The 14,867-nt window shown below is 51.7% G+C and overlaps 1 protein-coding gene across 3 annotated transcripts in view; it reads right to left on the bottom strand.

Moving 5' to 3' along the window:
• The window catches only part of LOC130386932 (receptor-type tyrosine-protein phosphatase F), a 128,841-nt gene that overhangs the window by 16,799 nt on the left and 97,175 nt on the right, over positions 1–14,867 (bottom strand). For all 3 annotated transcript variants that reach the window (XM_056595802.1, XM_056595804.1, XM_056595803.1), the window contains 4 exons: positions 10,476–10,588; positions 5,838–5,935; positions 1,986–2,109; positions 1,411–1,586 (listed from right to left, as the gene is read on the bottom strand). In XM_056595802.1, the coding sequence (XP_056451777.1) occupies positions 1,411–1,586; positions 1,986–2,109; positions 5,838–5,935; positions 10,476–10,588 (511 nt within the window). The remainder of the gene's footprint in view (positions 1–1,410; positions 1,587–1,985; positions 2,110–5,837; positions 5,936–10,475; positions 10,589–14,867) is intronic.

The raw sequence follows: 14,867 nt of genomic DNA on the forward strand, positions 1-14,867 counted from the left end.
GAGGGGAAAAACGGATGGAGGAAATAAAGAAAAAAAACATACGAGTTTGTGTGTGTGTGGCTTTGACCCATATGCATCCAGCGTGACGTGGGTCAGGCTAATAACGCACGGTCTCTCCTCAAAGGTGGGAGTGACCTTTGAGGATGCGCTTTTCCTTATATATAGCCGAGTCATCTACGCCTTAGATTTATTTTTATTTTTCTTTAAGATTTATTTTTGCATTTTTATATCTTTGTGCTTTATTATAGAGTGAGATAGAGGGGATGACATGCAGCGAATGACCACGGGCAGGGATCAAACCCGGGTCACTGCGTTCAGGACTGAGCCTATGTGGTACGCGGTCTACAAGGTGGGTCTACCAGGTCTTGGAGACGCGCCGGCCTCTAGAGGAACTGAACTTCAGGTAATGGCACATTTCGGGCTCCAAATTGGATATCTCGCATTCAGCTCGGGCTGTTCATTTCCCGGACTACGTTCAATTAATTCCTTAACCTGTGGTATTTTCAGTTCCCGGGTCTGGGGATCCACTTTCATTAGAGCTACACATGCCCACACTAATGAACCAGCACATATTGGCAGGGCTTCACGGCTACAAATTATTCCCAGAGAAAATCATGAGCAGCGGATTTTGGAGAAAATTGAATGAAAGGGAGCCTGCTGCGCACCCCAATCTCCACATGCACTCGTTACGTTGCCCCCGTGCCTTTTGGGAGGGGGGGGGGGGTGGGGGTGTACAGCGAGACCACGGTCGATACAATAATTAACACAATAATAAAGAAAGCACCTCGTCCCCAAAACAACAATTAGTGTTTATACAAATATATATTATGAAAAGATCTAATGGTGCCGATTCTTGCTGTATTATGTTAACAGCTTTTTTCGAAATAAATATATTACAGCTGACCTGAAATAGCTTACACAATAGGCAATGGAGTAATGAGACGAGATGACGACATATTTCTCCTCACTTGCACTAAACTACCACATTATCTGTTCTCTGCGGTTGTTTTGGGTGTGCTTGCATGCATGTGCGGGTGTCTATTTACAAGAATCAACGTTTTACAGGAAACGATGAACAGAAACCAGCTTGCCGATCAAAGAGACAACAACCCATTAGAAATGCCCTCTGAACTTTACAAGTCAGCTCTTAGTGGTATGAGTTAGCACTTAACTCTACAAGATAGCTCTTAGCGTTATAGATTTGCGATTGTACCTATAAGTTAGCTCTTAGCACCACACTATAGCGCTTCAGAGCTTTATAATAAGATATTAGCGCTATGCGTTAGACATTAGCTCTACTAGTTAGCTCGAGTGAGCGCTTCGCTCCATTATAAATTATAAATGAGCGCTATACGTTAGCCGTTAGCTCTGATAATGAGCTTTCGGGGTGGCGTTGGCCCCTCTCCTCACCCGTGACTTCTCCTCCAGTCTGGTCATCATGACGATGGTGTTGGACCGCTGCTCCCACACCATCCTCCAGAAGTCGCTCAGCGTCTCAGGCAGCGGGCCCTGAGTGGCGATGTAGGCGTTCTGCTTCCTGTAGCCGTCGATGTAGTTGGAGTTGATGTAGTCGCTGCCCGGAACGGCTGTGACCGGGAGAGACAGCGCCCGGGTTTTAATTTGGGCCGCACGGCTTGTAAAAAGAGAGTCTGATTTAAAGAGCCTATGACTGCCAAGCTCAGTGAGTGTCCTGGAGCTTTAGTGGAGCGTGGGGGGGTCACACAGTGTTGATGCAGGCTCAAATTAATTAGGAAAGACCAGGCCTCATGGGCCAGCCCCTGGAGGAGGTTTCTCATTAAACTGTCACTGTAACTTTGTAATATAAACATTATGTATTTCAACATTAACCCAAGTAGATGTATGGAAAAGTGTACTCACAGTGCCCTATGAAGACGTGACTACATAATCAGGTAGCAGGTGATTGATGATGGGGGGGGGGGGGGGTTAGGTTGTGGTCAAGGGGGTGTTTTCGGCAGGGCACTCACCGTCCACGGAGGTCAGAACCACGCGGGAGTGGTCGTAGGCGATGACGTTGGCGTAGCGGTTCTTTGGCTTGTTTACCTCCATGTTGGAGTTCTCCCAGGTAAACTGCTGGCCCGGATCGATGGACTGAGAGAGCGAGACGGAGAGAGAGAGGGAGATTGGTGAGACCAACAGTGCATACAGATTGAGGGATGGAGCAAAAGGGGAAAGGGGCTCAGACGGTGAGAATACCATTCAGGACGAGGGAAAGGGAAGAATAGGGCCAGACACATTGATGAAAATGTTGGGATTTAATGGGGGCGCCCGAGAAAGCTTTAGTCGAAGCCTGCAGGCAATCAGAGACATACCCCACCCACCCACCCACCCACCCACCCCACCCCACCCCACCCCCTCTCCTCTCCCCCCCCCCATGGGCAGCAGTATTCAATTACCCAGTTCTGGGCAGCCGTACGTACGATTACTTACTGTAACCCTTATTGCTCCCCCTTCCTACTCCTCTCCTTCCATAATCTTCCATTTCTGTCCCCCTCCACCTCCCCCCTCCCCCCCAGGAGGGCCGGTTCACCCGAGCCCCGCTCCCAGTGTCTGCCTGGGAGAGGGGCCGGTGACAGTGGGCTGTGGGCCGTATTGATCCTGCTAGGCGAGAGATATGTGACGAGGCCCCTCTGGGCTCGATAATGTCACCGAGGCTCTTGTTATTCCGCATCGACCCGCTCCCCCCCGTGCCCCCCCCGCCCCACCTCTGCGATGTAACCGTGTCCGTCAGACTCCCCCAAACCTCACCCCCCCCCCCCCCCCGAGCCTTTTGCCTTCACCAAGACGGGGAGAGAGAGAGAGAGTCAGATTGGTGAGAGAGAGAGACAGAGAGAAAAAGAGAGAGAGAGAGATGGAGGGACAGAGAGACAGCGACAGAGAGAGAGAGAGGGAGAGAGATGGAAAGACAGAGAGAGAGAGTGGGAGCGAGAGATGGAGAGACAGAGAGATAGAGAGAGAGCAAGAGATGGAGAGAGACAGAGAGAGAGTGGGAGAGAGAGATGGAGAGAAAGAGCGCGAGAGAGACAACATTAAAACATTCAGCCTGAGGATTCGGCCTTGCGTGTGCTAAATTAGGCATATTAAGCACACAGCACAGAGCTCATATTCAATTCCATTATGCCTTAGCCTGACAATATATCAGCCTTTTTCTTTTGCAATACCTGTACTGCATTAATGTGGATTGTCATGAGGCCCCTTTTGCCCATTTAGATAGCACCACCTTTCAATTACCGCCCTAATCAGGGTATTAAAGAAACATAACTAATATCCGCCCGAGCCGAGTTGTCATATTCAGAGGGGATAAAACGCAAATGTTTGTTGACCCATCGGTGGCGCTTTCTTTTTTTGGGCTGTGTGTTTACAAAGCACCCCCCCCCCCCCTGAAATAAATAAAAAATGATGTTACTGCGCAGTGAGTAGTATTGTCATTTGGACCATTGAGGGGCGGGGAGGGAGGGAGGGAGGGAGGGAGAGTGGGGGGTCCGCATTGTCACTGATGAGCCCGCCACACTACCGCCACACTGCCAATTTCTCCCGTCGGCGCCGCGCCAATTTTTTACGGGGGGAAAAGATTCCATTTGCAGTCAAAACACGTCACCGCGGTTTGAGAGGGCGTTACGCAGACGACAGGACGCCGCCAACTGACGAGTACCGGCCAACGAGGGAGGTAGAGTGGGGAGGAGGGGGGGACGACGACGACGGAAGAGACACACAGACAAAGCAAATCAATTAAATAAAGAAAAAGTAGGGCCTTCGCTATTTGAGCTGACGTGCTGGAAGTGGCACTTTTTGATTGGACATAATGGCGGCCGCTATACACGGGCTTTAGGAGTGCTGTCTCCGTCACTCCCACACCGTAATGAAAACAAACAAACTGAAGAAAAAGGACAGCAGAGAGGGAGGTGTCCGCGCCGACACGCAACCGCTTGTTATCCTGCAGGAGTGAAGAACACCGGGGGGGGGGGGGGGGGGGGGGGGGGGAGAGAGAGAGGAGGCGCTGAGGGAGGGGGTGCTGATACACCTGTTGGAATGCGCGTGTGTGCGTGTGGGGGGACGACATGGTGGGCGGCTGTGATCGCTCCAAACTGTCTGACTTGAAGTAAAGTCAACGGAGCGATGGTGATGGTGGCAGGGGAGGGGGGGAGGGGGGCTCGGAGGGGGGGAGGGGGGCTCGGAGGGGAGGGAGGGAAGGGGGGCTCGGGCGAGAGCATCTGGGGAAAGTGACGGTGACAGAAACAGCGCCCTGAGCAGCCGCGCCACGCTTACACGAGAAGCCGCCTGCCATCTGTTTGGGGGCGGGGGGGGGGGGGGGCGATGCAGAGGGGACGCAAGGGCAGGGGGTGACGGTGACGCGGTGGTGGAGGATGCGATGGGTCTGCTTTGGTTTTGCCTCCGGGCGCTGAGGACGGGGTAAGTGGACATGGCAAGGCCCACGCAGGATGGGGGGCGGGGGGGGGCGGGTGGGCCGTGTTAACCGTGGCTCGACACAGTCTAGGAGGGGCTGCGGGGCCAGTGGACAAGGGGATCAACGTAATGAGTTGGGGTTGAGGGGGGGGGGGGGAAATAAATAAATAAGGGTGCTTAGGCGAGGGGAAGGGGGGGTAAAAAAAGAAATAAATTGGGATTGTGACAGTCTCATTTTAGCGCATGGGAGTGAGGAACGAGGGCGATTAGGGAGGACAGATGGAACAAGGAGAGAGGGGTGAGGGGGGTGAGGCGGGGAGGCGGCGGGGAGGCGCCTTGTGTTTTTCTGTATTCAAAGATGCCCCTCTCCTTCCCCATTCCCTCGGATAGTCTCACAGCCAACTAACCTCTTGTTCGGGCTTACGGCAATCCTTTTTTATGCAAAAATGTGCCACTTTAAATGCAAATGCACCCTCCTCTCCTTCCGCCGTGCTCTGTTTTTTCCCCGGTACGCGCGCGGTAGAGAGAGAACACTGACGAGAGATAATCCCTTCGCCGAGTAGTATCGCGAAAGACCGCCTGCGAAAAATAACAATCGACTGGGAAAAACGCGGACACACACAGGCAGATTACTGCGGCGACTAGCCACCCGGTAGTTTTCCGTAAAAGAATATAGAGAGGAATCCAAGCCAAATGCTTAAATAGGGGGCCCGTCCCCGCATACTGTACTGATGGGATATAAAGGGCTTGAGAAGGAGTGGAGGGAATCATCCTTTAGACTGCGCGCATACAGGATCGTGCCGCGATCAGAGAGATATTCCCTGTAATTGGGCAGAAAAAAACAAACACGTTTCTCCCAGTTCCCCGGGTTCGAACCCTCACTGACGTCATCTCCTCGCCTGTATAGGGTGAGCGATGTATAGGGAGCTACGGCTAACCCATACGTCAGTTAAATGTGAAGTTAATTGGTGGATTTGTGCAAAGCCCATCATGATGTGAGGGCCTGAGCGCCCCACGCTGGGGTGTTTTCCAGACTACCTTACTAGCGCCAGGTCGTAATTGGCTTGGTTGCTTTAATGCCCCTCGCCACCCCACACACACACACACACACACACACACACACACACACACACACACACACACACACACACACACACACACACACACACACACACACACACACACACACACACAGAGTGGACGTTGATAAGAAAATGAAGGGAGGGAGCGAGGTTAGGTCGTCCAAGGCCGAGTGTTCTGACACACCGTCAATTTAATTGCGCAAATATATAAAAACGACGGAAAAAAATGATAAAAACTTCTCAGTCCTCGAGATGGTCACTTCGTGATACGGACCCCCTCATCGGTGGGGGGGGTGGACTGTGTGGATGGACACCGGCGCACACCGCGCTCACCTCGTACTCCTGAGAGAAGCGCAGGCCGTCGTTGGCCTTGAGACGCTCGATGTGGTCGGCCAGGTCGCTGACGGAGATGGGAGGGTGCTCCCTCATCCCTGGGGGAGGCGACAGAGGAGGAGGAGGAGGAGGAGGAGGGAGGGGAAAGAAAAATAGATGGATAGATAGATAGAAAGAAAGAAAGAGAGCGAGAGAGTGAGAGAGATACAGAGAGCGAGACAGAGGGGGATAGAGAGAGAGAGAAGACAAAATAAAGGTGAGTGCGATGTTACAGTTGTTCTTTTTGCTTCCTTCTATGAACAGTCAACATGCCCACACCGACACAGAGTCACATTTAAAACATAAACACAACATTTCCTCAATGGGCGAGGGGGGGGGTGAGAGAAAGCTGCTGCTGGGTGACGGCTGCCATGGAGAGTGAGCCGTGGTCGACAATGGTGAGAGAGAGAACGAAAGAGTGAGAGGGAGATAATAAAAAATAGATATAAATCAAACATCAAATGAAAAAGATCAAGAGTTTCCAAAAATTCGGAGATAGGAAACTCTTGGTGACACTTGGTGATGACATCATCATGCTCATTGCGTGCCAGTGTGAGTGTGTGTGTGTGTGTGTGTGTGTGTGTGTGTGTGTGTGAGAGAGTGGAGGAGGTGGGGGTGGAGGACGGCATGTGCGGTCGCCACAGTGATGATCATGGGTGACCGAGTGAGCATGCTCCTGGAAAGAAGGAAGGAAGGAAGGAAGTGAGGAAGGAAGAAAGGAGGGAGGATGAGAAGCAGACATCTCCTTGACTCCACTGCCGGCCGGCAGTGTGTGGGGATCAGGAAAAATAGGAAAACAGAATTTCCCTAGAGCTCAGGGAAATAGGTAGAGATCAGGAGGACCTGCTCGTCTCTACGGATCCGTCACCCTGTCACTTGCTGGGGAGTTAAAAAAAAAATGATTCAAAAGAATAATATAACGGACTACGGTCACCGGCCAAAATGCATTTCCTTTGAAAGCGTCTTCGTCTACAACAAACTATCTTGTGCCCCCAGCCTTAGGCACCGGGGACTGGATTAAACTCAAACCAACCCCCACCCAAACCCTAACCCCCCGTTTTCTCATCGCCGGGTTATTGGCCGATTTATCGCTAATCTACCGGCACAAATTCCCCCCTGTGCCTGTGAACTCGGCACGGCTCTGCGCTTAACTGGCTTTCAGGGAACCTCGCCTCCTTCCGGAACATTCCAACTGTACCGATATGCGTCGAGATGCCTTAAAATCCCAAGCCCCCGAACAGACACACTACCCCAGTACACACACGTTTGAAAGTTGCGCATACATCACAGATATGCACTTTCTACATGCAATTAGTCTGCCTTTTCTTCGCCCTCCCCCCGCCCCCCCAGTGATATTTGGCCAAGCGTATCTGTGAAGTAATAGGTCGAGTTCCCGGACGAGCTGCCCTGCTACAAGCTCATTATTGCTGCTACGCTAAGCGCTAATGGCTGGTACCACGGCCGCTGCACAAGACGAGACCGCACCAATTAGACTAATGTAACACCGGCGCACAATGGTTATATCGCCCATCGCTCTATAGGTGTGCGCGCTGTGCGTCAGCGGTGTGTATGGCCGGAGTGGGGGGCGGGCAGGGGCGCGTGTCCTGCGCTCAGCCAGGTGCTTTATAGCCGGGTTGTTATGGAAATGAAGTGTGAGCACGTATAGCGCGCGGCTAATCTAAGCCGGCGCTAATGGCTAGCCAAGAAGGAAGTCCTTGGGCAATATCGACCAGATGCATTAAATAAAAAATAAAAATAATGGTATATGTTTTGATGTAAATATTTATATATGTATATATATATATATGGCTGTTATGATCCCCAGAGAGTGACAGAGCTCAGAGCTGCTGCAGTAACAACAACATCACCGAGCTTGTGGGGATGAGATGTCTGTCAAACAGATTGCACCAACGAGGGTGGGAGCAACACCAAGACATATAATGTGGCAGAGCAAGAGAGATAGGGAGGGGGGGCGCCGTGTGTGTGTGTGTGTGTGTGTGTGTGTGTGTGTGTGTGTGTGTGTGTGGGGGGGGGAAGGGGGGGGGGGGGGGTACACATCGGGAGAGGGAGCAGACTAACTTGGAGTGTTGGGGCTGTGGTGAGAACTCGGACCTGCAGAGAAAAGGGGGGGAGACAGTTTTCCCACCGGGGAAGGGGGAGAAAAGAGAGAGGATGTTAACAGAGGGGAAGAGGGAAGAGGAAGAGGAAGAGTGAAGATCTAAGAGACTCAGCCGGGCTGCCACAGAGAGGTCTCTGATAGCCAAGAGCTAGGGAAGTAGTAGCAGTAGTGGGAAGCCACTTTGGGTGCAATGACTTAGCGGTGCTCTGTCCAAGAGGGACCGGATCAGAGTCATCATCACTATCGGACCCTCGGACCCAGTCCAACAACAGTACAAGGACTTGGTTATACTAATACTCATATTATTTATATACCTACACACACACACACACAAGCAATTATTCCAGCTCTTTTTTTTTTTTTCTTTGACAGTCCAGAGGGCGAGCAGTAAAAGCACAAGGCATCCACTCCAAACGGTGATTATCGCTGTTGTGTGCGTGTCACTCACACATACACACACACACTTACAACACATCTCTATTGATAGTCGGGCTTCCACATGCAGCCTCACAGGTCGAGCCGAGGTCTGGTTGGGAATTATACACCAATCAGCTGGGGTCCGGTAAAACCAGTCAGAACATGAAAGAAAATCAAGGCCAAATAAAAAATCCCTGGTGCTTAGAGCTCAGAGAGAGGGAGGGAGAGAGAAAGAGAGAGAGGGAGAGCGAGAGAGAGCTATAGGGGGTGGGGGGGGGGGAGAAAAATAGAGGGGGGGTTGGGTTGGGAGGAGCAAGAGCGAGAGAGAGCAAATAGCTAGATAGAATGAAGAGGCAACGCAGGCTTTCGATATGCGCTACCTCCGGCGCTACCTTGGTAGCCTGGTGGAATTTTGTATTATTTTTTTAATGGAGGCTGGCAGACACTCTGTGATTTTGATAATCACTACTCTAGTCGTTGGGAGGCATAACAAGCAACGCTAAAAAGGACGGCCGGGGTAAAGAAAATAAAGAAAGAGAGAGAGAGAGAGAGAAAGAGAAAGAGAAAGAGAAAGAGAGAGAGAGAGAGATCACACACGCCGGGAGGGAAAGTGGGAGACAGAGAGAGAGGAGTAGAGAGGGGGTTGAGGGGATTCACTCCTAATTTCTCTGTGGAGGTAGGAGGCAGGAGACACACACACTTACACACGCACGCACGCACACAGCACACGCACACACACAAAAAGGGTTGACATTTTCTCTCAGCCCCTGTGTTCCCGCTCCACCCAGCTCACCTCGACATCTGAGGCAACAGGAGTCATTATTTTAAAAGGGAGATGTGGGGGGGGGGGGGGGGGGGGGGGGGAGACATGAGGCGGAGGGGAGATGAAGGGAGCAGTGGGGAGGGGAGGGTGGAAGAGAGGTAGAAGGCTGATGCTAAGGCATCACCCTCTCCCCTACCCCCCTCTCCACTGTGTTCGGCTTCAGGGACTGCTCTCCAATGGAAGCTACACTAGTTACACCCCCCCCCCCCCCCCCCCCCCTCTCGCTGCCTCACCCATCCATACAAACACAAACAATTTCTACACCTCCAGCGGTCACGCCTGCTGTTTGCTTGATCATTCTTTTCTCTGTAGCCCCAAACACACTCGCGCAAACTTTCACACGCACGCACGCACACACACACACACACACACACACACACACACACACACACACACACACACACACACACACACACACACACACACACACACACACACACACACACACACACACACACACACACACACACACACACAGGATGCTAGGGGCTAGTTAGGGGTTCAATCTGAGAAGAGAAGAGTGACATGGTGCGCATTTCCATACAGCACACATGCACACACCTTTCTGCCGAAACCTTCGACATACTTTCGTATTCTTTTCTCCTTCCTTTCTCTGCTTGGCCACAAAGCCCTGGGAGGATTTCATGAACTCCAACCATAATTGGATGTCGGTATTTTATTTCCCAAACAAAGGACAGCAGGCTTTGCGGGTCAGGGTGAGTTCAAATTATGTATTGTCAATTGAGAGAAAGATATCCGACAGTTAACAACAAAAAGACAAAGGGAAACTGAGACACTCGTTCTCTCCCGAGAAACCCCAAATAAAGAAGTTTCCTCGCAGGGCAAAAAACAAGCCAACAAAGGATGTCACAGAATATTTTTTTTACAGATGATGAGTAACCTGCAGTAGTCAAGACTGTAAAGGACAGAGTTTTTAAAATGGAGGTAAAAACAATGCATTCTCTATGGGTGCCAGGGAGAAAAAGATTCAAACGTACTCAAAACCTTTATCACTCTCAGGGGGAAAAAACGTCTCGCTCACATTTTATTTTTAGCCCCCCCATCCACGTTGAAAACACACACACAACCCCCCCCCCCCCCCCGCACTCCCATGGGTGCTGTCCAGTAGTCAACCGCAAGCCCCCTGCTGTGAGCTAACGAGAAGCAGCTCCTTTGCACATGGGCACTGGGTAGCGATAAACAACGGGAGGAAACAGACCCTGGTGGAGGCGCAGCATACCTGTGGTCTGGTAGTTGAGTCTCCGCAGCTCCACCGGGTCCGAAGAGTTGGCCAGGAGGGAGTCCTTGACTCCGCCTGATTGGTCATCCTTCGGTAAGGGGGACGGACGCTTCCTGTTGGGGGGGGGGGAACAAAACGAGACAGGAAGTGAGTCACCTCGCCACAACTGCTTCCAATGCTTCACGGCCCCAAACGTCAACTGGGAATGAGATGAGTAGGATGAGGATGAGTCTTGCTGATGGAAAGATGGGGGGGGGGGCGAGAGAGATAGAGATGGGGAGAGAGAGAAGGACTCCCCCCCATGGAGCCCTCCTCCCCCTCGATGATGTTAATGGTTTAGTGGATGCTTGAGAGGCCCGATACGTCCCCAACCCATCCAACGTTTGCCAACTGGTGTTGAATGTGTTGGAAAAATACAGGCCATTGTTCTCGTGGAGTGGGCTGGGCTGGACTTGTTTACTTCGGGCTGGATGACAGCTGTTATGTGTGCGTGCACGCGTGTGTGTGTGTGTGGGAGAAGTGCTAAAATGTCGATATCTGTGTCCAATGTGTCATGTTAATGAAACATTAGAACTTGGGTGTTTGTGTTTGTATTTTTTGTATTTGCATATTCATGTTTGTGCGTGTGTGATTGGCTGTGTGTGTGCGTTTGCTTGTGTGTGAATAAATATGTACGCGTGTGTGTGCGAGTAAGTGTGTGTGTGTTTTTGTGAGAATGCCTGTTTGAGTACAGTGTTTTTCGAAAAATAAAGACACTTCTTCTATCCCAATTTTACAAACCAGAACTGTCGCTGCGGCTTATTCTCCGGAGCGGCTTATAGGTAGATTCTGCTAACACAAAGACTTCAAAGAAATGAAATCTGCGCTGTTAACAGTGATCTGCTTTCAAGTGTTGAAACATGAAGTTCCTAATGCCGTCACGAGGAAAAACCCATATGCTCAATTATATCGAGGCTTGCGAGTAAAACATAACCATGAAAAGAAATAAACATTGGCATCCCTACATAACTTACTAACCTATAACTTAAAACAAGGAAGACAATGTGCTCTGGGCCTATGAAACAAGTCCATGAATTCAAAGCCTCTTGCGTCGAAATGAATTGCTTGCCGAATACAAGATGCCTTGTTTCCTAAATAGGTCAAATAGTTCAGGGTCTTACGATAAGCTTGAGTCAGCATCATCTCCAATAAGGTAATACTCACAGATGTAAACTAGCCTCTTAGGCTAACTCTGGCTCACTTACAGTTTGACTGTTGATTAGTGTGCAATGTCCCTGGAATAAATAAAATAAATAGACACTTACTTAACAATCGGTTATTGTACTATTTCAACAGTCTCATCAAGGTTTCCTGCAAGCACTGGGGCGGTACATGAAGGCATTTGTGTTGTGGGCAAAGATGCGGTATAAGACGTGGCTTAAACCACAGCTTATTTGTGGTATTTTGAAACAACCTACTCCAATTTACCGCTCCTGCGGCTTAGGGTTAACGCTAGTATGTACGGTAAAACACTGCAAGTATGAGTGTGAGCAAGTGTTTGTGTGAATCCATGCGTGTGAATAAGTATGCATGTGAGTAAGCATGTGTGTGCAATGTGTGTTATGTGTGTTAGCAAGTGTGTGTGTGTGCGTGCTCATCACCACGAGCACAATGTGTGTTTACTGGTTTCCCAGATTGAGAGGGAAAACAGGCGGCTGCTGTAATTAGCTCGTCAGCTGGGTGGCACAACACTTGCTAATTACACCGCTCCTGTAACACCTGCGCCACCAGCCTTCAGTGTACGATAGCCTAGCCTAGCCTAGCCTAGCCTAGCCTAGCCTAGCAGCGGGGGGGGGGGGGTCGGCTCCGATGGACCGAGACACCGAGCGGCAGGCGGTGTGCGGCGGGCGTGTGGATAGAGAGCCTCCGCTGTGCGCTGGTGCAAGAGACAGCCGGCATCTGCCCACGAACACACACGCCGCCGCCGCCGCCGCCGCCGCCGCCGCCGTCACATACATATGTAGACACACGCACGCACACACACACACACACACGTTTACACAGTCGCACTCACACACACATGTTTACACACATACAGTCATACTCAAACCCATATATACACACACATATACACTTACCCACACACAAACAGTCACACGTACACACACACTCACTAACACACACACACACACACACACACACACAATCAGACACACACAGCCGCTCACACACATAAACACACCAACGCACGTGGAGCCATGCTCAAACACACATACACACATTCCCAGCTCTGTGCGTGCAAATGCCCTCTTTTTCTTATCTCACTCCCTCTACCTCACGTGCTCACACGATGAACACAGTCTCTCAAACACACACACACACACACACACGCACGCACGCACACACACACACACACACGCACACACAGGCACTACACACGAGGCCCGCACAGCCGACAGCTGCGAACCCTCGCGAGTCTCCCCTTCCACCGCAAATGGAAATGGGCAGTGGAAGGCAGCAGAGCGGCCCTGTTGAAATTTCACAACTCATTGCACTCCATTTGCAAGTGGCGAGCGTGGGTCTGAGGCAGGAGCGGGCCATTCTGCTTACCTCCGGAGCGGTAAAAACACATATCGCCCGCTTGTACACGCACACACACACACATCTATATACTCCGCCCCCCCCCCACCCAAACACCCACCCACCCACCCACCCACCCACCCACCCACCCACCCACAGACCGACACCCATGCATAAACACGCTCACACACACACACACACATACCCCTAGCCCAGGTCCTCCCCAGCCAGCTGCTAGACCCCTGGGCCCACCGCGCCACCTGTTATCTGATGCTGCGGGAGCTTAAGCTAATGCTAGCAGCGTGACGGCTAATCCACAACAAGAATCTCTTCCTCTCTGTCGGGGGACGGTAGCCAGAGCGTGTCCGGCGCTCTGGAACTGGGGGCCCGGGTAGGACCGGGAGGCAGGTAGGGAAGGGGGGGGGGGGCATGTCTGGGCGGGGGCGACGCCCCGAGATGAGATCTGTTTTCCACACCTCTGTGGGCTCCAATCTGGGCTGCGCTTCAGTGGGAGGCTTAAGTTAAACACGGCATCGGGATCACTCAACACGCCAGCTCGGATCCCGGGCTCAGGCAGGCCCGGGGAGTGGAAGGTAAACGTGTGTGAAGGGGAAAAGTGGTGTGTGTGTGTGTGTGTGTGTGTGTGTGTGTGTGTGTGTGTGTGAGAGAATACGGCAGACAGGTTCATGCTTAATGAGAGAAGAACAAGGCTTTATTGAGACAGCAGCCACCATAACGTGGAGAGGGCGAGAGCGAGAGAGAGAAAAAGAGAGAGATTAGGTTCATATTGAAGAATGGTGGTGGTGGTGGGGGGGGGGGTGAGGTTGGGAGCTCAGTGGAAAATGTCAGCTCCAAAAATGGGAACATTTCTGTTATGGGCAAACTCCCCCGGCTGGCATTTACTTCACAATGGCCCATTCAGGGCAGGTGAGGCCTTGGCATATTCAGATAGGAGCTGGCGTGACGATACCAAAGGAGGTGGGGGGGGGGGGGGGCTGAATAATGAATCACAGCAAGGATGTACGAACCCCGACAGACAGTCAGATCTGACGGCGGTGCTGGTGGTGGTGATGGGGGTGAGGTGGAGGTGTGGGGGTACGGCGGGGGACGGGGGGCGACAGTAGACATGGAACATGCACTAGTACAGCAGCGCGACCCCCCCGGGCTTACCCTCGACCCCAATTACCCAAAAAATATGACTGCAGAGTCGGCTGCCTCCTTTCTCCGGGAGCACAGTGTCGAACAAATTAGACACGGCCCAACCCACTGTGATTCTGCTCTCTTTTGCACACCGTTTTCCTCTTTTTGTGGGGACGAAAGCACCCATGAGAAGAAGTCCTTTTTTGGCCTTTTCTTTTAAGGTAAGACGGAGGTGGGGTGGGTGGGGGGATTGGGGGGGGGGATGATCACTGCAAGTTGACAACAACAACAACAACAACAACGACGACGACAACAACAACGTCTGGGGGAGGGGGGTGATGTGGTAAGAGGCGGGTCGGGGGTCACACTGAAGATACCCACCTTTCCTGTTTGCTGCTTTTGCGGGGGGGCAGAGAGAAGGAGAGGAGGGGATGTGGGGTGGGGTGGGGACGGGGGAGAATTAGGCGACTCGTTAATTAGAAAGAACACTGAGCACACACACACACACACACACACACACACACACACACACACACACACACACACACACACACACACACACACACACACACACACACACACACACACACACACACACACACACACACACACACACACAGCACTCCTCAACCTCCTCAAATTTCCAAAGGAACGAAAGAAAAAAAGATCCAGAGAGAGAGAGAGAGAGAGAGA

This window comes from Gadus chalcogrammus, chromosome 8 (assembly GCF_026213295.1).
Source record: "Gadus chalcogrammus isolate NIFS_2021 chromosome 8, NIFS_Gcha_1.0, whole genome shotgun sequence".
NCBI classification, from domain to species: Eukaryota; Metazoa; Chordata; class Actinopteri; order Gadiformes; family Gadidae; genus Gadus; species Gadus chalcogrammus.